This window comes from Alexandromys fortis, unplaced genomic scaffold (genome assembly GCF_014885135.2).
Source record: "Alexandromys fortis isolate MF-2015 unplaced genomic scaffold, M_Fortis_MF-2015_v1.1 scaffold_27, whole genome shotgun sequence".
In the NCBI taxonomy this organism is placed as follows: Eukaryota; Metazoa; Chordata; class Mammalia; order Rodentia; family Cricetidae; genus Alexandromys; species Alexandromys fortis.
Window position 1 is genome coordinate 3,054,008 of NW_026067952.1, and position 21,412 is coordinate 3,075,419.

Consider the following 21,412-nt stretch of genomic DNA (forward strand, 5'->3'; position numbering starts at 1 on the left):
CCCCCCCCCCCCCCCCGCCCCTTCCCGGCTGTGTGAACTTGGGCAAGTCAGCGAAATTCAGGGCCTCGGTGTCTTCTGGAATATGGGGAGAAGAAGGGAATCTATTTCCCCAGATCGTCACGGGCACTGAGTTGTCAGATGTAAAATAGCTAGAACAGTCCTGGCATATAATAAATGTCTAACTGCTAAGATTAAATGTAGTTGTTAGGATTAGTATCCCCGGGGCTGGAACTGGCTCAGTGGTAGAGTATCTGCCTAGAATCCACAAGGCCCTGAGTTCAATCCCCAACCACCTGAATTAGAAAATGAAACTGGAGCCAGGCATGGTGGCACACACCTTTAATTCCAGTTCTTGGGAGGCAGAGGCCAGCCTGGTTTACAAAGCAAGTTCCAGTACAGCCAGGACTGTTACACAGAGAAACGCTGTCTCGAAAATCCAAAATACTACTACTACTACTTTACTACTACTACTAGCAAAAAGCGATATATTGGGGGTCCTGGGGGTCCTTGGCATTGAGTTTTTGTGGGGAACGTGATAGATTTGTCATCTGGTGTCCACACACGGTCAGAGTTTGTTTGTTTAACAAATGTCGTGTGTCTCAGGCCTTGAAGATCTGGAAAGCAGTTTAGAGCTCAGCTGGCAGGACTTAAACAGGGTCAGGAGTGCCCAGGAAGTGGAACCAGGACAGGGTTCAGGATGGAGGGTGACCTGAGAAGACTGGCTGGAACAGGAGGTGTTGGTGCCCAGTCAGACTGCAGTGGGCACGAACAGTGGGAAGGGCATCGGGGGTGTACAGGTCAGACGTGGGCATCTCTGGGCAGCTGTGAGTGAGGCACATGACAGCGGAGGGAGCCTTGAGGGTCAAGCTGAGAGGGGCTGGGCTTGGATCTTGGGGCATCTACTGAGGAGCTGGCTGGAACACAGGAGCCCTTGTTGTAACTGTCTCTTCTGGGCACTGTGTTTTTCCTGGACCTGGCTTGTGGTCAGGCCAAGGGCTGGGCTAACCCAGGCTCTCCTCTCCTTGCAGGGGAATATATAACTTCTTCTCCACATTCATCACTTCCGGGATGCGGTTCCTCCTCAACCAGCAGGTGCGGGCGGTGGCAGACCTGGTTACCAAAGTAGGGGTGGCCTGGTGCTGAGAAGCCCTGACTCTGGTCCTGTCCCCCCAGATCTGCCCTGTGCTCCACCACGCTGGGACAGTGCTGCTCAACTCTCTCCTGGACACGGTGCCCGGTGAGTCAGTGCTGGTGGGGCTGAGAGACCTGACCCAGGACTGGGGCTGGGGGTGGAAGGAAGCTGTATGCTGTTGTCAGAACAGACCCCTTCCAAGTCCAGCCATAGAACAGTCCTGGGTTCAAATGTGTCGTTGACCTGCTGTCTAACCTTAGGTAAGAAAACCCGTCTGGGTTTCGGGTTCCTCATTTGTCTGGTAACGCCTCCCCAGGAGCTGTCAAGGTCTTTAGTGTGTGCTTGCTGATCTTGGGGGCCCCCTTTGTCTCCATCATCACCTTGCTTTTCATGGGTGCTCAATTAACATAAGTCCCTTCTTCCTAAGCCACTATGTCTGTCTACCATGGAGCAGCGATTCTGTCCCATCAGACCTGTTGGTGAAGGGCATTGTAAAGGAATGCAGGGGAAGTGACCCCTTTGCCATCTTAAGCATTTTAAAACGTGCTCTTATCGCTCTGCATGTGTGTTGTGTGTGTGTGTACTCATGTCATGATGTATGTGCGGAGGTCAGAGGAGAACATTGTGCAGTTGACTGTCTCCTGCCTTTGTACGGGTTCTGGGGTTTGAACTCGGGTTGCCAGGCTTGGGAGGCAAGTTCCTTTAGCTGATGAGCCATTTTGCTGGCCCCTCCTTTTCAGTCTTGCTTAGTGATTTGATGAAAACTTTCCAGTGGTCACAGTAGTCCGGGAACTAACAATAACTTCATTACCCAGCATGGACACCAGCCCAGGCTCTAAGTGCTTGCCGCTTTAAGCCTATCTGATCCTCATAAGAACTTTTTGAGGGAGCCCGGCGGTGGTGAAGCACACCTTTAATCCCAGCACTTGAGAGGCAGAAGCAGGCGGATATCTGTGAGTTCGAGGCCAACCTGGTCTACAAGAGCTCGCTCCAGGACAGGATCCAAAGCTCCAGAGAAACTCTATCTTGAAAAAAAAAACAAAAACAAAACAAAATAAAAAAGAACTTTATGAGGGGAGGAGTGTCAGTATTTGTGAAGAAAGACAGAGAGAGGTTAAGCACCAGACCCAGTGTAGCCCAGCTTGGAGTGACTTGAGCCCCTTTCTGCAGTGCGTAGTCCTGTGGATGATCTTGTTGGCATCGACTATTCCCTCCTGAAGGATCCTGTGGTCTCCAATGGCAATATGGACTTGGAATTCCGGGTGAGCTGAGTGACTTGGTTACTTGTGACCTCTGACCGCCAACCAGCTTCCTTCTCTCTGTGGCTGAGCAGGGCTCTGCAAACTGACTCTCTGTCCTCTGCTGTTCTGCTGTGTCTTCCTGCTGTTGCTGCTGCCTTGGGTTCAGCCCCCTGGATCTGGAGGGCAAGCCCCACCTTTCTAGCTATGTCCGGTGTCTCTGCAGCTCCTCCTGTCCAGCTGGGCCCCACAAAGGACCTTACCTCAGGGACTTGCTCATGCCCTACCCATCCCCTGCCTCTCCCAACCCTGTGAATCAGGCACCAACAGTCTTCTTTGGGTTTCCGAGAGGGACTGAGTCCAAGCCCTCCATGGGTACCATGGTCTGAGGATGTTCAAGTTCACCATTTAAAATGGTGTCACGTTTGTGGGACATCTAGCCTGCAAATGTCCACTGATTGATACAATATTGTGTGCGTGCAATACATGCCATGGCACACATGTGGAGGTCAGAGGTCAGCTTGTAGAAGTTGGTTCTCTCCATCCACCTGGGGATCAAACTTAGGTCCTCAGGACTGCCAGTAAGCTCCCTTACCAGAGGAGCCGCTATCTTGCCAGCCTGACAATGCTGTTTGTTTGAGACAGAGTCTCTCTGTGTAGCTCTGACATTCCTGGAATTTGCTTTGCAGACCAGGCTGGTCTCACAACTTAGAGATCCCCCTGCCTCTGACTCCTGAGTGCCGGAATTGAAAACGTGCGCCACCACATCCAGCAACAATACTTGTTTTTTTAAGGTTTATTTTTATTTTCTGTATATAAGTGGTTTTGTCTGTCTGTCTGTGTAGTCCATGTGTGAAGAGGGTTTAGAAACCCTAGACCTGGACCTATACAGACTGCTGTGAGCTGTCACATGGTTGCTGGGAACTGAGCCCATATCCTCTGGTGCTCTTAACCACTGAGCTGTCTCCCCCAGCTGCTGCTTTTAATTATAGTTGAATTTGTGTGTGTGAAAACACAGCTGTGTTTTTAGAACTTTTTTTTTTTTTGAGTTTTGGAAATAAATATTTCACTGCAGAGAACTTAAGCGAAAGAGTAAAGAGTTCCTGGATAGCAGGAGGGGTCCTTGGAAGTAGGGTACCACATAGCTGCTAGTCTGGACTGATGGTGGAAGCTGGGGGGAGGGGGCTGAGCTGGTCAGTCCGGTTGGCCCAGCCACCGTGTCCAGGTGACTCTTGGCTTTCAGGCAGGTCTTTAGGTATCGCTTCAGGTGTAGCTTCGGGGTAGGAGTGACCGAAAACCTGAAGCCGGGAGCAGAGCACTCTCCTGGCATCCTGCCTCTAGCCAGGACATTCTCACAACTGCTGCTCTGGGGTCCCTGCCCCACTTGGCCTGTTCCTACCTCCTGTTCTCATCCCCACACCCCAAGGAGTAGCCCTATCTGCCTTTAGGGAATGTGGGTAGCTACCAGTCCGGCTTCTTTGAGCTGAGCGGATCATCGGGTGTGGCAGTTGCTGGTCCCCTCCACTGGGCTCTACCTAAGGGACCCAGAGAGTTTACCAGTAGCTCCATTTGTTTAACGGCTGGGTGTTGTGAGGGGCCTTGGTTGGTACCTGGATAATGATGTGATGGGGGAGTAAGGTGAGAGAGGATAGGGGAGAAATGGACCAGGGACCTTTGTGTGGAGAAAACAATTCCCTTCTAGTGGGAGCAGGCAGTTTTTACAGCTCAGCATTACAAGCCCTAAGCAGACGACCAGGACAGGCTGAAAAGATGGGCACATTAAGCCGTGCAGTGGTGGCGCACGCCTTTAATCCCAGCACTTGGAGGCAGAGGTAGGCGGATCTCTGTGAGTTCGAGGTCAGCCTGGTCTACCAGAGCTAGTTCCAGGACAGGCTCTAAAGCTACAGAGAAACCCTGTCTCAAAAAACAAAAACAAAAACAAAAACAAAAAAAAAAAAAAGAAAAAGAAAAGAGAGAGAGAAAAAAAAGAAGGGCACAATCAAATTAAAACCTGTAGCGCCTTTCACAGACTCAGGCCACATCCATTTGTGGCTAGCTTAGTGGACCTTTTTCCTAGGCCTTCAAGGCTTGACTGGAGAGTGCTGAACCCAGGTTCTGCCTTGCAGCCTTTTTGGCAGCTGGAATGGCTAGATATGAGATCTCTTCCTGATGGATTCTCTCTTCAGTTCCTGGCCAGGAAGTCATCAGGACATAGGGATTACTGGAGCATCTTTGAATTTGATGGAGACCTTTTCTTTTGTCCAAGGTGGGCTTAGATAGGGGGGCTAGAGAGAAAATGGACAGCCACCAAAGCCATCCTGAGCCTGCAGGTTTCAAGGTTTGATGTTTGTTTTTAGAGGACTAGCCCTAGCTGGCCTGAAACTCAGGCTGACCTTGAATTCAGAGATCTGCCTGCCTCTGCCTCGGAAATGGGAATTCTGGGATTAAATTCTGGCCACTGGGCCAGACAGCCTTCAGGTTCTTATTTCACAGATTTGAAGAATGAAAAGCGTGGACCACAGGGAGTGAGTGACTTATAAGTTTAAGTAATTTTATTTTAGGGAGAGGGAGAGAAGGCAGGGCTCCTGTATAGCAGGACTAGGTCCCAGGAAATAGGGCACCCCAGCTGTGTTCATCTGATGGCTATGAAGACTTGCCCAACGTCAGCAGTTTGTATGTGACCACCTTTGTGCCTTCTTGTGGCTGGCAACAAAGTGTTCTAAAGACTCTGCAGCTCAACTGTTGTAAGTTCAAATCCTGATCCCACCCCTGGCCAGCAGCACGACATCAGGCAGATGGCGTCACCCATCTGTGCCTGTTTCCTAGTAAGTGCAAAGAACAGAGTGAGAAGCCGTGACTTCCAGGGCTGTGGCGCGGACCAAAGGAGCCTCTGTTAGACAGACTGAAGGAAGCATTCGTGGTGGCGCATGCTGGTATATTCCAACCCACAAAAGACCGAGGCAGAAGGATTGCCATGAAGTTGAGCCCAGCCAGGGCTACATTAGCAAGACCACATCTCAAAATCACATAAGTCGAGAAGGGCACTGAGTACCTGGAACTGGGTGGCCAGGATGGATATGTAAATTTGGCTGTGATTACTGCTGCCAGTATCCAAGGCCACTCAGACTCCTCCTTTGCTGTGTTATTTTCCCTGGTCCTCTCTGCCTTCCTTTTCTTTGTTTCTTTGCTCCTTCCTTCCTTCTCTTTCTGGGCTTATTTATGGTGTGAAAGTTTTGCCAACTTTTTAAGTACAGCAGTGTCTTTGCGGTACCTGTGGAGAACAGAAGGGTTCTCTGGAACTGGCAGACTGTTGAGACTGTGTGGGTGCTGGGAGTTGAACCCCAGTCCTCTGGAAGAGCAGTACATACTTTTAATATCTGAGCCGTCTCTTCAGCTCCATGCCTTGCTTCTTGTGCTCCTCCTGTTCTCCTGGCCTCTTTGCAATACTTTTTGAGAGATGAGCCCATGAGTACCCCCCTCCCCCAACCCAGGACAGCCACAGAGTCCAGTTCTCCGTGACTCCTGACTGTGCCTGGCACAAATCCGATCTACCTTGACCCTGACCTCCCAATTCCAGGGAACATTCTTCCCCTTGACTGATGGGAACTGGAGCTTCTTCAACAGGGCGGTGGAGCCACAGTTGGAGGAGGAAGAGAGGATGGTGTATGTGGCCTTCTCTGAGTCCTTCTTTGACTCCGCCATGGAGAGCTACTTCCAGGCTGGAGCCCTGCAGCTGACGCTTGTGGGGGACAAGGTATGCCAGGCTTGTCTGAGGCTGGGTGAAGAAGGGCCCATGATGGAGGGGTTAGTGACCTTGTCTCATTCATTCCTAATTCCCCTGTTCAGGTGCCAAGTGACCTGGACATGCTTCTGAGGGCCACCTACTTTGGGAGCATCGTTCTCCTAGTGAGTATTGGCTAGAGGCAGGGGTGTGGATGGGGTTGAAGGTCACCCCACTGTCATGTCACGACAGTGAGGTGGTAGGTGGAGGGTACAGTTGGAGATCTCCAGCGGTGGCTGTAAAGGAAACTGAAAGCCTGGCCTTTTGCCTGTGGCCGAGTCCCCTCACCTCGCCAAGCCCGTTTCCCACTTTGTGGAGCAGGGTTGGTACTGCCTGCCCTGTCGACTTCACAGAGCAGCTGGAAGGTTGGGAGAGAACCTGAGCCTTCCAAGTGTCGGGGCCTTCAGGGTGGCCGCTACACTCATTTCTTTACCTTTATTTAATGGGGGAGGATGGAAGGAATGAAAACATTTAAAACAGGGGTTTAGGGATATAGTACAGTTAGTAGAATGTTTGCTGTGTATGCGTGAAGCCCCGAGTTCTAGCCCCATCTACAAATATTTTTAAAAAATATGCCAGGCGGTGGTGGTGCATGCCTTTAATCCCAGCACTTGGGAGGGAGAAGCAGGTAGATCTCTTGAGTTCAAGCCCAGCCGGATCTACAAAAGAAGTTCTAAGACAGGCTCCAGCTTTAGAGAAACCCTGTCTTAATTTTGGTTTCCAGCACCCACACAGTAGCTAACTGTCTGGAACTCTAATTCAGGAGGATCCAGTGCCCTCTTCTGGTCTCCGAGGGCACTGCATGCATGTGAAAATACAGAGCTACAATTTTGTAAGTGACAGGAATTTGAGTCTGTGTGACTCCAGGTCACACTGGCCTTCTCTACACACATAATCTTGTAAGCATGTTGTGAGTTCTCAGTGAAGTAAAACGTGTAATTAGACAGTACCAGAAGCCGGGCGGTGGTGGCGCACACTTTTAATCCCAGCACTTGGGAGGCAGAGGCAGGCAGATCTCTGTGAGTTCGAGACCAGCCTGGTCTACAAGAGCTAGTTCCAGGACAGGCTCCAAAGCCACAGAGAAACCCTGTCTCGAAAAAAAAAAAAAAGAAAAAGAAAAAAGAAAAAAAAAAAGATAGTACCAGCTATGGGGCACGTGTTCGGTAAAACAGCTGCTGTTGCTGCTGCCGTCCTCGTGAACACAATGGCGGAGTAGTTAAGAGTACGGCTGTGTTCCCAGGCTGCTTGTATTTATCGGTCAGCTCTGCAGCTGAATGACCACACAGACCTTTGTCCTTCTGCTTCAGTTCCCTGGGGGATTGGCTCAGTGAGTAACGTGTTTGCCTTAGACACAGGAGGAGCCGAGCTCGGATCCCTAGCACCCGTGTTAAGAGCTGGGAGCAGAGTTGTCACAGCTCTGGGGAGGGGGCAGGAGGATTCCTAGGATTTGTTAGTCAGCCAATCCAGCTGGATCAGAGAGCTGCAGGTCCAGGGAGAGGCCCTGCCGCAAAAAATAAGGTTGGAAGTAAGAAAGAAAGACACCTAAGTTGAGCTGTAGCAAGAGCATATATTCACGCGTGCACCCATGTGCGTGCACACACATACTGCATGCACATACACAGAATGAGGATAATAGTAGCTGGCTCATTTGGTTGAGCTACTGTGTATGTATGCTGTGGTCAGAATTATGCTTAAAGGGATGTTTGTTTTTGAGATTGGATCTCATATTCTTATATAGCCCAGGTTGGCCTCAAATTATATATATACACACACATATATGTATATAATTATATATGTGTGTGTGTGTGTGTGTGTGAATGCCTGCTCCTCCTGCCTCTACCCTACCTCCCAAAGACTGGGATTACAGGTTTAGCTAGCACACCTGCTCAGACTCACACTCAGCAGTGAGTAAGCGCCCGCATTTAATAGTATCACGCGGTCTGTAGAGCGCAGAGATGAGGAGGGATGTTTAAGCAAAAAGGTCATCCATTCCTGGGGAGTCCCGGATGGGGTTTGAGTCTGGATTAGCTACTGAGGAGAAAGTGGGGAGCAGGGAGTCAGGTGTGGGGTGCGTGCTATAATTTCAGCACTTGAAGGCTGAGCCGGGGGAGCTCTGGAGTCCAGCATTTCAAGACCAGTCAGGCAACATAGCAAGAGCCCATCTCAAAAGAGAAGGAAGGAAGGAGACTACTTTGACCAACTCATGGGGGCTGGGTGCAGGTCAGAAGGGCGTGGGGCAGTAGTTGCAGTCTTGCGGTAGCACAGTCTGTACCTGCAATCCTTGTCTCCCAAAAGGCTGAGACTTTGTCCCCCAGTATCCCCAGGGCTCACCAGGTAACAATTTGGGACTGTGACCCACCTTCCTTATCCCATCTCCAGAGCCCTACAGTGATTAACTCCCCACTGAAGCTGAAGCTGCAGGCTGTGAGCCCTCCGCGTTGCACCATTAAGCCCTCGGGCACCACCATCTCTGTCACTGCCAGCCTCACCATCACCTTGGCCCCGCCCATGCTGGCTGAAGTCGAGCTGTCTAAGATGATCATGGTATGGCCCCAGAATGAGGGTACCTGGGGGTCAGTGAGAAGTGGGTTGTGAAGTGGTCTCCGAACTTTCCCAGTTCCTAATGGCTCTGCACTTCCCTTCAGGAAGGGCGTCTCAGTGCTAAGATGACACTCCGGGGCAAGGCACTGCGAACCAAGCTGGACCTTCGCAGGTAGGTGGTCGATAAGGATCCTGGGTAGGCCCTTAGCTTCTGAGCCTTAACACCTCTGATAGTGAGTGATACCTGCCCAATAGAACCATGGGGCTAAAACCAAACTCTTCCTGTAAGCCTCCAACAAGCTGGGATCTGTCTTTGTTAGTACATAGGAAACCGAACTCAAGTCTGGGTGTTACGGTTCATGCCTTTAAGTACTCAACATAGGCACGTGGATCTCTGAGTTTAAGGTCGCTCTAGTCTATATAGTGAGATCCAGGCCAGCCAGAGCTACATAGTGAGCTACTGTCTCAAAATAAACGAATGAATGAATAGAGAAGATTTTAACTCAGGCCTGGAGAAATGGCTCAGTGGTTACAAGCACTGGCTGCTCTTTCAGATCAATTCCCAGCACCCACATGGCAGCTCACAACTGCCTTTAACTCCAGTTCCAGGGGATCTGACACCTTCATAGACATACATGCAGACAAAACACCAATGTGCATAAAATAAAAATAAATAAGTCTTTTTTAAAAAGATTTTTAACTCAGGGATATAGGGATGGCTCAATTAGTAAAGTTCTTGCCTTGTCAGCACAAGGCCCTGAGTTTGAATCCCTAGAGCCCATGGGAAAAGCTTTTAATCCCAGTGATGATGACTAGACACAGGTGGATCCTTGGCAGCTCTGATGAGAGCTAATCTGCCTTTGAAAGACCCTGTCTCAAACAAAAGGTGGGCGGCATCTAAGGGCCAACACCCTGGAGGGTGTCTTCTGACCTCACATGCACACACACACACACACACACACACACCTACACATCCAAGTTCTGTGTTAGTAGACAGCCAAAGATGATCCTGCCTCCATCTCTGGAGTGCTGGGATCACAGGCACCCACCACTATGTCCCGTTTAGGCAGAGCTCGGGAGCTGAACTCAAGGCCTAGGGCATGCTAGATGGCAACACTCTACCAACTGAACCACATCTCCCCAGCCCCCAAAGTACTTTTATCTTTTTTTTTTTTTCTTTTGAGACAAGGTCTCACTCTGTAGCATTGGGTGGACTGGCACTCTATATATTGGGCTGACCTCAAAGTTAAAGAGATCTGCCTCTTGTGTGATGGGATTACAGGTGTGTCACCATTCCTGGCTAACAGTGGTTTCTAAAGCAACGCCTCTGCATTCTCCCAGCATCCAGAAGCAGGCAAAGTAGGTATTATTAGAGACCAGCAAATTGGTTCAGTAAGGCTAAATGACACACCCGCAGTTACACAGCCAAGAGGATGGAAACACTGGTTCGGGCATCAACCTGGGCTCAGTGCAATGGTTACCTTGAAGCAAGTCATTTTCTCGTTCTAAGGCTCATTTCCTCCTGTGCCGAATACCAGTGCAAATACCATCTTCTCTAGGGCTGAGCCAAGCGTCATCGCCCCTGGCCATGTGCGACTCTGCATTTTATAGTTATAATTAAACAGCTGTACTTCACAGTTCGTTAACTAGTGGCTACCTAGCAGACAGTGCAGATACAGAGGCTGAAACAAAACCAGGGAAGGTAGCAGGGTCTTGGAATCTAGAGGCAGGGTCTAGTCCACACAGCCACGTGACTTCAGGCAACTTACATCACCTCTGCAGCTTCAGTTTCCTCACTGGTGCCAAACAATTTCTAAAAGCCCCAGATTCTTAGGGCTATGAGTGAGGACTGAGTCACTCTGTGTTTTACAGTATTGCAGCTCGGCCAGGTTTGAGGCCAGCCAAGGCTGCCCTACATAGCAAGACCCTACCTCAAACATCACCAATGACAAACAATCCCAAGGACTGGAGAGATAGCTAAGTGAATAAATTCAAGGATGACAGCCTGAGGTTGAGCCCTAAAACCCACCTAAAAACCTGGGGTTTAGGGGTCACGGCTTGTAATCCCAGCACTGGAGAAAGCACAGCAGGATCCCTGGGCTCACTCCCCGACCAGCCTGGCCTAACACGGGAGCTGCAGATCAATGAAGAGATTCTGTCTCAAAACAGCACGGTGGATGGTGTGTGAGGAAAAATGACCCGAGTTTGACCTCCAGTCTCCATGTGCACATATCCATACATACCCCTACACACGTGTGTACCTTTACCCATGCAAACACACATACACACATGCACACACATGTATGCACGTGCCTCAGCAGCATATGTGTGTATATTTATGTGGTGTTGAGAATAGAACTGGGCTTTATATACATGCCAGGGAAGAGTTCTGCATCTCCAGGTCAGCATCCATCCTTCCTTCCTTCCTTCCTTTCATCCCTTCTTGAGACAGAGTTTCTCTGTGTAGCTCTGGCTGTCCTGGAACTCACTCTGTAGATCAGGTTGGCCTTGAACCCAGAGATCTGTCGGCCTCTGCCTCCTGAGTGTTTTTTTTTTTTCTTGGTCTTAATATGTAAACCAGGCTGGTCTGGAATTCACAGAGACCCACCTGCCTCTGCCTCCTCCCAAGTGGTGGGATCAAAGGCCTGTGCCTCTGTGGCAGCTCTCAATTTTTTTTTTAAAGATTTGTTTTTTAGTAATAGTTTAATTATGTGTGCATGCGCATGCGCACACACCATGTATACATGGGTGCCTAAAGAGGTCAGAAGACGCTTCGGATGTCCTGAAGCTAGAGTTACAAGCCATGTGAGTTGCCAGACATGGGTGCTGGGAACTGAATTCAGCCTCTGAAAGAGTCGCAAGTGCTCTTAACCTCCGAACCATCTCCCCAGTACCGTGTCCCACCCCAACTCCTTCCTGATCAAAGGTCTAGGCTGGTCTGGTACTCAAAGAAAACTGCCTGCCTTTGCCTTTAGAAAGAAAGCTGACTGCCGGCTGTAGGGGTCCATCAACCTGGCTAGCTTTTCTTTTTAAAATTAATTTGTGTTGCCAGGCAGTGGTGGCGCACGCCTTTAATCCCAGCACTCGGGAGGCAGAGGCAGGCGGATCTCTGTGAGTTCCAGACCAGACTGGTCTACAAGAGCTAGTTCCAGGACAGGCTCCAAAGCCACAGAGAAACCCTGTCTCGAAAAACAAAACAAAACAAAAAAGAAAAAAAAAAGGAAAGGGGGGGCTCCAAAGATGAGTGTCACTCAAGCATGCACACCTGGGGAATGGCAGCTCCCTGAAAGAGGACTAGGTAGGGCCTGGAAGGCTGACACTTGGGGCCATCTTTAGGTAGGGCCAAGAAAAGGATGTCCTCAGGTTTCATGGCCACGGTGCACATTTCTCTCCTGCAGGTTTCAGATCTACTCAAATCAGTCTGCGCTGGAGTCTCTGGCAGTGAGTCGGGGGGTGGCGGTGGGTGGGTGCACTGGGGCAGGCTGGCAGTTCACACCAACCCACCACCCATGCGCTCCTGTCTGTGCCCTTTTCCCCCAGCTGATCCCACTGCAGGCCCCGCTGAAGACACTGCTGCAAATTGGAGTGATGCCCATGCTCAATGGTAGGGGCTGGGGGGGGGGGGGGGGCGAGGAAGGAAGGAATGGGGGCAGGGGCTTAGCTGGAGGGACCTGGCTGAGCCTGCCTCTCCCACCCACAGAGCGGACCTGGCGTGGGGTGCAGATCCCCCTCCCCGAGGGCATCAACTTTGTGCGGGAGGTGGTGACCAACCACGCGGTAAGTAGATTGTGGGTGGGAGGATGCACTCCAGGGTCTTCCCCTCCGACAACACCCCAGTGCTTTCTGTCCCCCAAAGCCCCTTTTCCACTAGTTGCTCCTTCCTAGCAATTAGCAAGGGATTTTATTCAGAAACAAAGCCAAGCTATAGAGGAGATACACCTCAAAGGAGCTGCCCCCCCCCCCCCCCGAGATCTCTCAATTATGTGTTTGTTTGGAAAAGCTGTCTCCTAAAGGACAGAGTGAGACTCCCTGTCCCCTTCCCAGGGCTTCCTCACCATTGGGGCTGACCTCCACTTTGCCAAAGGGCTTCGAGAAGTGATTGACAAGAACCGTCCTGCCACCGTTGTGGACTCCAGTGTCGCCCCACCCTCTGCAGTGGCTGCCTGAGTTCTTCATCCCACCCAGGCAGCTGGCATTCAGGAATTGGGTCTTCTCGGCATCAGCCCTGGCCCCCCCCCCCACCGCCTGTAGTGTGTCACCAGTGCCACAGAGAAGCATTCGGTTTGAAGCTATACCCGATTTAATTTCATAACCAGTCAGCCATCAATTACAATCCATCCACCCCTCTTCTTGGGCTGCCCTAGAGCTCTGTTGGGGTCCTGGGATGGGGCATTCATTAAGCAGGTGGGGGGAGGTCAGGCCACGGGAACAAAGTGCTCACTGCCCCTAGGCTGTCTCTGTGAAGCCCTGAGGCCCAGGCTGGGATGCACAGGGCTGTGCTAAGTTGGGGACAGTGTTAGAGCAGGACCTGCCCCACAGGGGCATTTTGCATAAAGGAGGACCTCTCTCAGTCGAGAGAGGCTGGGAGGGGCTGGAGGACTGAGGACTTCCATGGGTCCCCTCAGTAAGGCTCCTTGTTTAGGAATCGAGAGAACATGGTGAAGGCAGCTTGGGGTTTGTCCGTGGGGACCATGTGTCCAGCGCCCTGGGGAGCACAGCTTTATGAGATTCGGATCCCCAATACTTATCACCCTTACCCCCGGTACTTCATCCCAAGACCTTTACTCCCCTCTTCACCCTGAAAGCTTGCCCTGATGCACCAGTGGTGACCCAGAAGAAACAAAAGCCAGAGGGTAAAGAAGGGAGGTCCCACCACTGTCCCTCCGGCCTCAGCTGCCCCTCACTGGGCTCCAAGTCCTACCTTGATGGTGATGAAGGTAATGTGGGAGAACTCCTTCACAAAGCCGGCTACCTGCTCTCCACTCTCCCCATAGTCCACCAGCCAGGGCCGACGCTGCACCTCCATCTGGCCCATTGGGAAAGACATCAGCCAGTGGCTCCTGCCAGCCCTGCCCACAGCTGTCCTCGAGACCTCAGGACTGGAGAGTCCTCTTCAGGTGTGCCCTCTGCAGACGAGAGTCACTCCTGGCACCCCACGCCCCCACCCCCCAGCACAACCTTACCTTCTGGTTGAGGGAATCCACAAACCACTCATCCCCCATGAAATTGCAGGCCATGTCCACATCGCCATTGTACAGTAGGATCTGGTATTTCTGGAGTAGAAGGGGAAAACAGAAGTGTGGGATAGGCCCAGGCCCTCAGCCCTTCCCTGGTTCAAGCCCTACCTTCCTGGGAATGCAGAAGCCCAGCTAATACTAGGAACCTGAAATTCTCATGTTTTCTGATCGCATACTACATGTCCAGTAAGCACCAGTCAGATGCTTTTACTGTCTAGGGAGGAAGATACCCCATCCCCCAAATAGACAGTCTCATCACGGGAGCCCAGATTGTCTCAGAATTTGAAGTTTCTCCTCAGTCTCCCCAGGGCTGGCCTTATAGTTATGACTCACTATGCCCAGATGATTAGTCTTATTTTACAGACAGAGAAAACATCGCTGGGAATGCATAAGACACTTTCCCAGAGCTGGGCATGTTGGCACACACCTGTAATCCCAGAACTGGAGAGGCTGAGACAGTTTTGCTGTGTTCAAAGCTAGCCTAGGCTACATAACAAGACAGAGTCTCAGAATAGCAACAGAAAAAAAAAAAAAAAAAAAAAAACAGCCACCAGGGCGTTGTGGGGCAAGTTCCGAGAGGCGCCCCACCTCACCTGCTGCTCTAGAACCTAAGGCTACAATGGCGGAAAGCTTCAGAAGCCACAGAGGCTGGAGCCTGCTGTGCTGCGCCCACATACCTGTGAGCTTAGCAGCTTCAGGTACTGGGAGTTCATGCTTTGGTAGAGACGGCGGTACTGTAAGTTCACCACGAAGCTGCCGGGAGCACATGCATAGGATGCAGAAAGAAACACAGAGGAGGCCAGTCAACAATCGGAGCTTTCTGATTCCCAGCGCTGGGTCTATCACCTCTCCTTGGACCTACTTATCTGAACCGAAATGGCATTCAGAGATTTCTCAACCCACTCAAACTTGGAGATGTGTGGGCGCATCTTTTGGTTGTTACAACGGCTGGGATATAGCTGGCTTTAGTGTAAAGGGACCAGCAGGTGTGGAAGCTGTAACAGCTGGTAATGACAGAGCAGAGGATGGGCACTGACCAATCAGGAAAGACCTCACTAGGCTCTGATGAGCTAGGGCTACCCTTTTACTTGATGGGGTCACAGAATGAGCAGCTCTGGGTGGCAGTGGAGTGGAAGTTGGGACAGCGCCTATGTCAGAAAAGGATCTGATGATAACCAATGTGGCCACCTCCGAGTTAACTGAATGTCAATCAAGATGGAGGTCAAGGCCACTAAATACCCTGCCCAGCTAATTTTCACCCGGAATGTCCACACCGCCCGCTCTGAGGAGCCCTAGCTGCAGGACCCCCGTGAACCCTGCTGACGCCACCTCCTGAATCATGAGTGGCCACAGAAGCTCACTTGCACATGTCCCAGCGGGGCAGCTTCTCGGGGATGTGGAGGGCCTTCCGAACATACGGGTTGTTGAGGTAGGTGGAGGGGGCTGTGGTGTTGGTGCAGGGGGGATCCAAGCGTACCTTGTCCCCAGAACGCAGCAGCAGTGCCTGGGAGCAGGGACACAGGGTGAGGGCCTTTACTCCTCTGCCCCACCTACTCCCCCAGGGAAAGCCCGTGCCCTCGCATACCTGATGGAAGGTCCGCTTGAGTGGCAGGCGAGTGAAGAGGTTGCCGAAATCCTGAATCACAAGAGTGTCCTCATATCTGAAAAATAAATAATTAAGAAAGATGGGTGCTGGGCCTGTAGAGGCCGTTGGGGTTGGCCCCAGGCATAACCAGCAGCACCTACCTATCACTGCCAGGCACCCCACCAGCACACGGAGCGTAGAGATTGTAGATGTTGAGGCCAGATTTGCCCACAATTCGAGACACTTCCTGGAGCTGTGCCAACATACCATCATGTTTTCTTCAATCTGTGACCCTCCATGACCCACTCATCTCCCCTCAAAATTAGCTGCTTTCCTACCTCATCTCCTGTCACCACCCTTCACCCACTTTTTTCCACAGACCCCAAAGCTCATTGGAAGCAATCTTCCAGACCTGGGTCCAGTCCTAGCACCGCTGTTCCCTGGCTTCAGTTTCCTCACTGGATGTCGCAGAGACCACCACATATGGGAAGGTCCAGGACAGAGAGGCTGTGAAGTGGGCTGGAGCTACAGCCCAGTTGGTAGAGTGCTTGTTATGCATGCATTAGGCCCTGGGTTCAACCCCCAGTACCACCCAAAGGAGACGCAATGGAGCTGGAGAGATAGGGGGTTCCCAAGGTGAGGTGTGAGCCGCATCTCGGGACTAGGGTGGAAGGGCGGAACCTCACGTTGTTGATGCATTCTGGGTCTTTGTTGTCATAGAAGTTGCACTTGTTCTGAGAGCAGCAGTGGGTCTGGAGCAGAGTCCAAAGCCTGCAGATCAAAGTGCTCAGGCTGAGGGAGGGCAGAGGCACTAAGCGGTGCAGAGAGGCGCTAAGTAGTGCGGCACTGTCCCCTGCTCCTCCAACCTCCTCAGACCCTGACCCCAGGGGAAGAGGAAAGATAAGACAGGGTACGGTGTATAGGCTGTTAACTCAGTTCCCAAGAACCTGCCCCCTAGTCCATACAGAGAGTCTTCCTCGGGGCCCTTTTAAAATGAAAAAAAGAAATGTTTTCGAGACGAGGTTTTTCTAGGTAGTCTGGGTTCAAGGTCTAAACTCACTGTGCAGCCCAGCTGCCTGTTTCCAGGTGTCAGCTGAGGGCTGTTTTCCACCATGCCCAGACTCCTTACCTCCTCTACATCTTGGCCTCTAAGCATCAAACCCTTTGTTTGGCCAACCCTACCTAGTCATAATCAGAGCAGGAATATCATGTGCTGGAGGACAGATCTGAGATCTCAGGACTTGCCCCACCCTCCACGTTGCCCAACCGTCCCGCTCCCATACCTGTTCCCCAGAAGACCATGGTAGTAGGCAAAATAGACCAGGGAGTTGTCATTCTGTTCATAGGAGGCAAGCCCGTTGCCCACAGCCAGCCCCTGTGAAAGAGCCGGAGTTCTCAGTTCATCTGAAGGGTGAGGATGAGGGGACCTTCCCTTGACCTGCAGTCTAGAAGCTGAAATCAATCCAGAGTGGGTTGTGGGGGTGGGTGAGGTCACTCAATCTAAAGAACGTGAGTGGCAGCCTGGCAGGTGAGCTTCCGGTAGGAGGAGGAGGAGGAGGTGGTGTGCAAGCTGACAGCAGGGAGTGCCCAACCTAGGCTGACCTAACTAATCCAAGGTCATGGCCCCAAGGTGTCTCTCCTCCCTCCGGTAGCAGTCTTGCACCTGAAGGTTCATGCTGGGATCCTGCATGACCAGAACAGCCAAGGTAGGGATGTAGATGCCAGCGTAGCTCTCCCCCGTCAGGAAGAGTTTGTTGTCCTTGTACTCCGGGAAGAGGCGAAAGAAATCTTTCAGGGCTTCGAAATTGTTCTGAGCCACCTGGGGAAGGTGAGATGGAAGAGGCCGGAGACCTGAGAGGTTTAAACTGGAGAGATCCTCAGAGATAGCGAGCCCAGCCCACTTTATTTTGTGCAAGAGGAAGTGATTTTGTAATGAGCCTACCACAGGTCACATGACAGAGCCAAAAGTGGACTCTGAGGTCATACTCTCTCCCCAATCACGCTATCGGGGAGGCAGCCAGAACAGGGCAGGTGGGCAAGCCCGACTCACCTCTGTGTCGTTGGTCACGTAGGTCTTGTCGTCTGAGTAGGAAAAGCCCACTCCGGCTGGGGACTCAATGTACAGCATGTTGGCGATCTAGAAGGAAGGGGGGAATGAGCGGAAGAGGGTTCCCCACCCCTGCAAGTACCCAGACAGCCCCGCAAGACCCACAACTGCAGGCGTACCAGATTCCAAGAATAGGGGTTGTACTCCAGGGTGACACCATCTGGCTGGATCTGGGGAGGAAAGACAGCTGTGTGAGTCCCATTGGACAGCTGGGCGGTGAGAAAGAGCCACAGTGCTAGGCTCTTTGTTTATTGGTTTTTGAAGACAGGGTTTCTCTGTAGCTTTGGAGCCTTCCTAGAACTCGTCGTGTAGTCCAGGCTGGCTTCAGACTCACAGAGATCCGACTGCCCCCACCTCTCCAGTGCTGAGATTAAAGGCGTGGGCCACCACCGCCCGGCAGGCTCTTTACGTATTTCCACACTCCGGAGAGGTACAGAAAGTTAGGCCAAGGGTCAGATAAAACAAAACAAAATAAAATTGTAGGTTTTTTGCTTGTTTTGTTTTTAAGGCAAGGTTTCTCTGTGTTAACAGTCCTGGATGTCCTGGAACTCACAGAGATCCGCCTGCCTCTGCCTCCCGAGTGCTGGGACTAAAGGCCTGTGCCACCACTGCCCGGCTCAAAATAGAATTGTTAAGAAGGAAAACAAACTCTGGAAGCCACAAGTTCCTTCCTCTTCCCCACTCCTCCTGCCTTTTCCTTGTCGCTTCTTTTCCTTGTTTCCCGCCTCTCTCTACTCTCCAGTCGTCTCTCACAGCAGAGAACAGGGCTCAACTCACCAGGAAGGGGCCGTGCTCTGTAAGGAACCCATCTAGGGAGCTGCAGCCAGGACCCCCGTTGAGCCAAAGCACTACCGGGCTGTCCTTCGGGTCTTTCTGCGACTCCACAAACCTAGGAAGGGTGCAGGGCAGGATTGATGCAAGTAAGAGACCCTGTCCGCCCGCCCAGCTATCAAGCCCTCCTAGGCAGGCACGGCCGCACACCAGTAATGAAAGTGCTTCGAATCCGAGGCTCTGAGGTAGCCGGAGTACTGCCTGAAGCTGGGTTGTTTGGCCAGGCCGGGGAGGCAATCGATTTCATCCTGGTCCGGAGCCGCTTCGCCCCGGGATGCCCAGGACACAAGCAGCAGCAAGAGCAGTGGAGACAGCGCGGCTCGGAGCATCTGAGGGAGGAAGTATCGGCGGAGGATGTTTATCAGTCCCCCAGCTCCTTTGAGCTTCGGTGCAGCAGTCCCTGGGGAGGAGCTGGCGCTCATCTCCCGGAGAAGCACCCACCCGGGTCCAGCTCCCAGCCGCAGAGCCTCGATCGCTGTCCATCAGTCCGGGAATCTCCTTACCTCTGCTTCCTTGCGTCCTTGCTCTCTAGGAGGCGCCGGTGGATTGGAAGTCATGTGTAGTCCTCGTCACGTGAACGCCCGCATCACGTGAGAGCTTGTTCATGTCTTTTTTTTTTTTTTTTTTTTTTTTTTTTTTTTTTCTTGTCTGCCGGCCTGAGGGTCGGGAGCGGTCAGTTACCTGGCCAAAGTACACAGCTCCTAGGGTTATTAGCCAGGGTGCCAGAGATCAGATGATCTTGATATTAACAAGATTTCCCAGACTCCTGGGGACCTGTTACTGGCGAAGTGCCGAGAAAGCGGCGCTAGGACCCCCAGGCGGTGCCGGGGTTAGGTAGGTGAGGGGGAAATGCCTTACATGGTCCCCCGGCGGTCACCATCTGAGCCCGCCGCCCAAAATAGCCCTTGGCACGAGCGGGCTTGTCTCATGGCGGGGAGATGGCTGCTGCCTCCGGACCCATAGGGTTGGGTGACCCACGGGGTCCTGCGCGCTCGGAGCCCCCTCCTACCCGCTTCCATCAAGTTCACGGAGCCAACATCCGCGTGGACCCGTCGGGAACGCGAGCCACACGCGTGGAGAGCTTTGCCCACGGTGTGTGCTTCAGTCGCGAGCCCTTAGCCCCGGGGCAGGTATTCCTAGTGGAGATAGAGGAAAAAGAGCTGGGCTGGTGCGGGCATCTGCGTCTTGGCCTGACCGCTCTGGACCCGGCCAGTCTGACCGCTGTGCCCGAGTTTTCACTGCCTGACCTGGTCAGCCTTGGTCACAGCTGGGTCTTCGCGATCACACGCCACCACAACCGCGTGCCCCGGGAGGGTCAAGCATATGCAGAGTCAGCGGCCCCCAGCCGCCCCCAAGCCCTCTTGGTTGAACCCTATCTGCGCATTGAGCAGTTCCGAATACCCCGGGACCGCCTGGTGGGACGCAGCCGACCAGGGCTCTATAGCCACCTCCTGGATCAGCTCTATGAACAGAACGTGCTGCCTCCTACAGCGCGCCGTAGCCGCCTGGGTGTTCTCTTCTGCCCGCGTGAGGATGGGACCGCCGACATGCACATCGTCATCAACGGGGAAGACATGGGTCCCAGTGCTCGGGGGCTGCCAGCTGCCCAGCCCCTCTACGCTGTGGTAGATGTGTTTGCCTCCACCAAGAGTGTGCGCCTGGTCCAGCTGGAGTATGGCTGTAGGTATTCCACCTTACCTGGCTTAGTGTAGGGACAGGCACCTGCTAGGACATCACAGCCAGCTGGCAAGGCCTGAGATTGAGCAGCACTAGTTTTGAAGATGGAGAATCTGGTCTCGACTAGGGCATCCATCTGCTTGTGGTTTTGCACACATCCCTTCTTGGCCGTGGGCCTGAACCAGTATACTCAGCTGCTTGACTGAGACCCCACATGTCCCTTTTAGCTTGGACGATGTTTCAATGGGAGGATAGGGATTTTTGTTTTGTTTTGGTCTTGGAAACCAAATCAGGGTCTCATGCATGCTTGCTGTGTGCACATCCCAACCCCTAAGACAGGGATTCCAAAACCAATTGTAGACCTGAGGCTTCTTGAGAAATTTGTGAACTTGTTTAGTTTTGGTTTTCTGAGACCCACTCACTCTGTACCTCAGGCTGGTCTGGAACTTGGTCTTTCAGGCAGGCCTCAGACTTTCAGACACCCCTTTCTGTCTCAGCCTGCTGAGGGTTGGGGCCCCTACATTCAGCTATGAGTTCGTGTGTTTTATTAGGAAAATGCTCACAGATTTGGACCTCTTGGCTTAGAGCCACCACAGACCTCAGATTGAGAACTTTTAAATTCTGAAGTCTGGCTCATTGTAGCCCAGTAAACCTTTGACTGAAACCTCTGGTCACGTGTCTGAATACATTGCGCTGGAACCTGCAATGTACTGGGCTGTGGTTGCACAGGCAAATCAGACATGGAGCTGAGTAAAGGGTGAAGGAATCAGACTCTGTTGCAATAGAAGCAGCTGTGTAGACAAAGGCTCAGGAATTGGTGTATGTCAGCTATATATACAAGCAGCCCCGCCGGGCAGGGTGAGCCTGAGAGCAGAAAGTAATTCCCAGGTTGATGGCAAATAAGCAACCAAGATGTAGATTTCCTCAGCCCTGTTGTCACCTCCCCCAGATGAGTTTGTCTCTGACAGTCCTCTCTCCACAGTGCCGTCCCTGCAAACTCTGTGCCGTCTGGTGATCCAGAAGAGTGTGGTGCACAGGCTGGCCATTGATGGGCTCCACCTGCCCAAAGGACTGAAGGACTTCTGCAAGTATGAATGAAGGCCTGAGGCCACCGGAGCACAGCCACAGAAGTGCCATCCTGCCTCCAGAGCAGTGGCTGATCCGAAACTGGCCACGTGGTTAATGATCCGGGTGAGGAATAAATAGCCAGTGTTGATGTTCTGAGCACGGGAGGGTCTCCTTGTCTCTGCAGCCCTGGGGCAGCCACTTCTAGAGTCACCAGG

The 21,412-nt window shown here is 52.2% G+C and overlaps 3 protein-coding genes across 4 annotated transcripts in view; 2 read left to right on the forward strand and 1 right to left on the reverse strand.

Moving 5' to 3' along the window:
- Pltp (phospholipid transfer protein) overlaps positions 1-13,041 on the forward strand; it is a 17,059-nt gene extending 4,018 nt beyond the window's left edge. Inside the window, exons 4-14 of the mRNA XM_050150838.1 lie at positions 1,029-1,092; positions 1,174-1,237; positions 2,303-2,394; positions 5,948-6,124; positions 6,217-6,276; positions 8,531-8,695; positions 8,797-8,864; positions 12,091-12,133; positions 12,233-12,296; positions 12,393-12,469; positions 12,737-13,041. Coding sequence (XP_050006795.1) covers positions 1,029-1,092; positions 1,174-1,237; positions 2,303-2,394; positions 5,948-6,124; positions 6,217-6,276; positions 8,531-8,695; positions 8,797-8,864; positions 12,091-12,133; positions 12,233-12,296; positions 12,393-12,469; positions 12,737-12,859 — 997 coding nt within the window. The 3' untranslated portion in view covers positions 12,860-13,041. The remainder of the gene's footprint in view (positions 1-1,028; positions 1,093-1,173; positions 1,238-2,302; positions 2,395-5,947; positions 6,125-6,216; positions 6,277-8,530; positions 8,696-8,796; positions 8,865-12,090; positions 12,134-12,232; positions 12,297-12,392; positions 12,470-12,736) is intronic.
- Positions 12,975-19,082, reverse strand: Ctsa (cathepsin A). 2 transcript variants are annotated; one of them, XM_050150828.1, is made up of 15 exons: positions 18,956-19,082; positions 18,603-18,781; positions 18,399-18,510; positions 17,741-17,791; positions 17,565-17,651; positions 17,178-17,333; positions 16,798-16,889; positions 16,201-16,285; positions 15,676-15,767; positions 15,515-15,590; positions 15,291-15,433; positions 14,607-14,682; positions 13,876-13,965; positions 13,614-13,718; positions 12,975-13,397 (listed from the first exon to the last, which is right to left on the reverse strand). In XM_050150828.1, exons 1-15 carry the CDS (start codon positions 19,007-19,009, stop codon positions 13,314-13,316), a joined length of 1,482 nt encoding a protein of 493 aa, XP_050006785.1. In that variant the 5' UTR covers positions 19,010-19,082; the 3' UTR covers positions 12,975-13,313. The 2 variants fall into 2 exon arrangements, with proteins under 2 accessions (XP_050006785.1, XP_050006786.1); XM_050150829.1 differs by having other exon boundaries at positions 18,894-18,997.
- An 18-nt stretch (positions 19,083-19,100) lies between these two features.
- Neurl2 (neuralized E3 ubiquitin protein ligase 2) lies at positions 19,101-21,353 on the forward strand. The gene is made up of 2 exons (XM_050150836.1): positions 19,101-20,132; positions 21,112-21,353. The coding sequence occupies exons 1-2, from the start codon at positions 19,391-19,393 to the stop codon at positions 21,225-21,227; spliced, it is 858 nt and encodes a 285-aa protein (XP_050006793.1). The 5' UTR covers positions 19,101-19,390; the 3' UTR covers positions 21,228-21,353.
- The last annotated feature ends 59 nt before the right edge of the window (positions 21,354-21,412 follow it).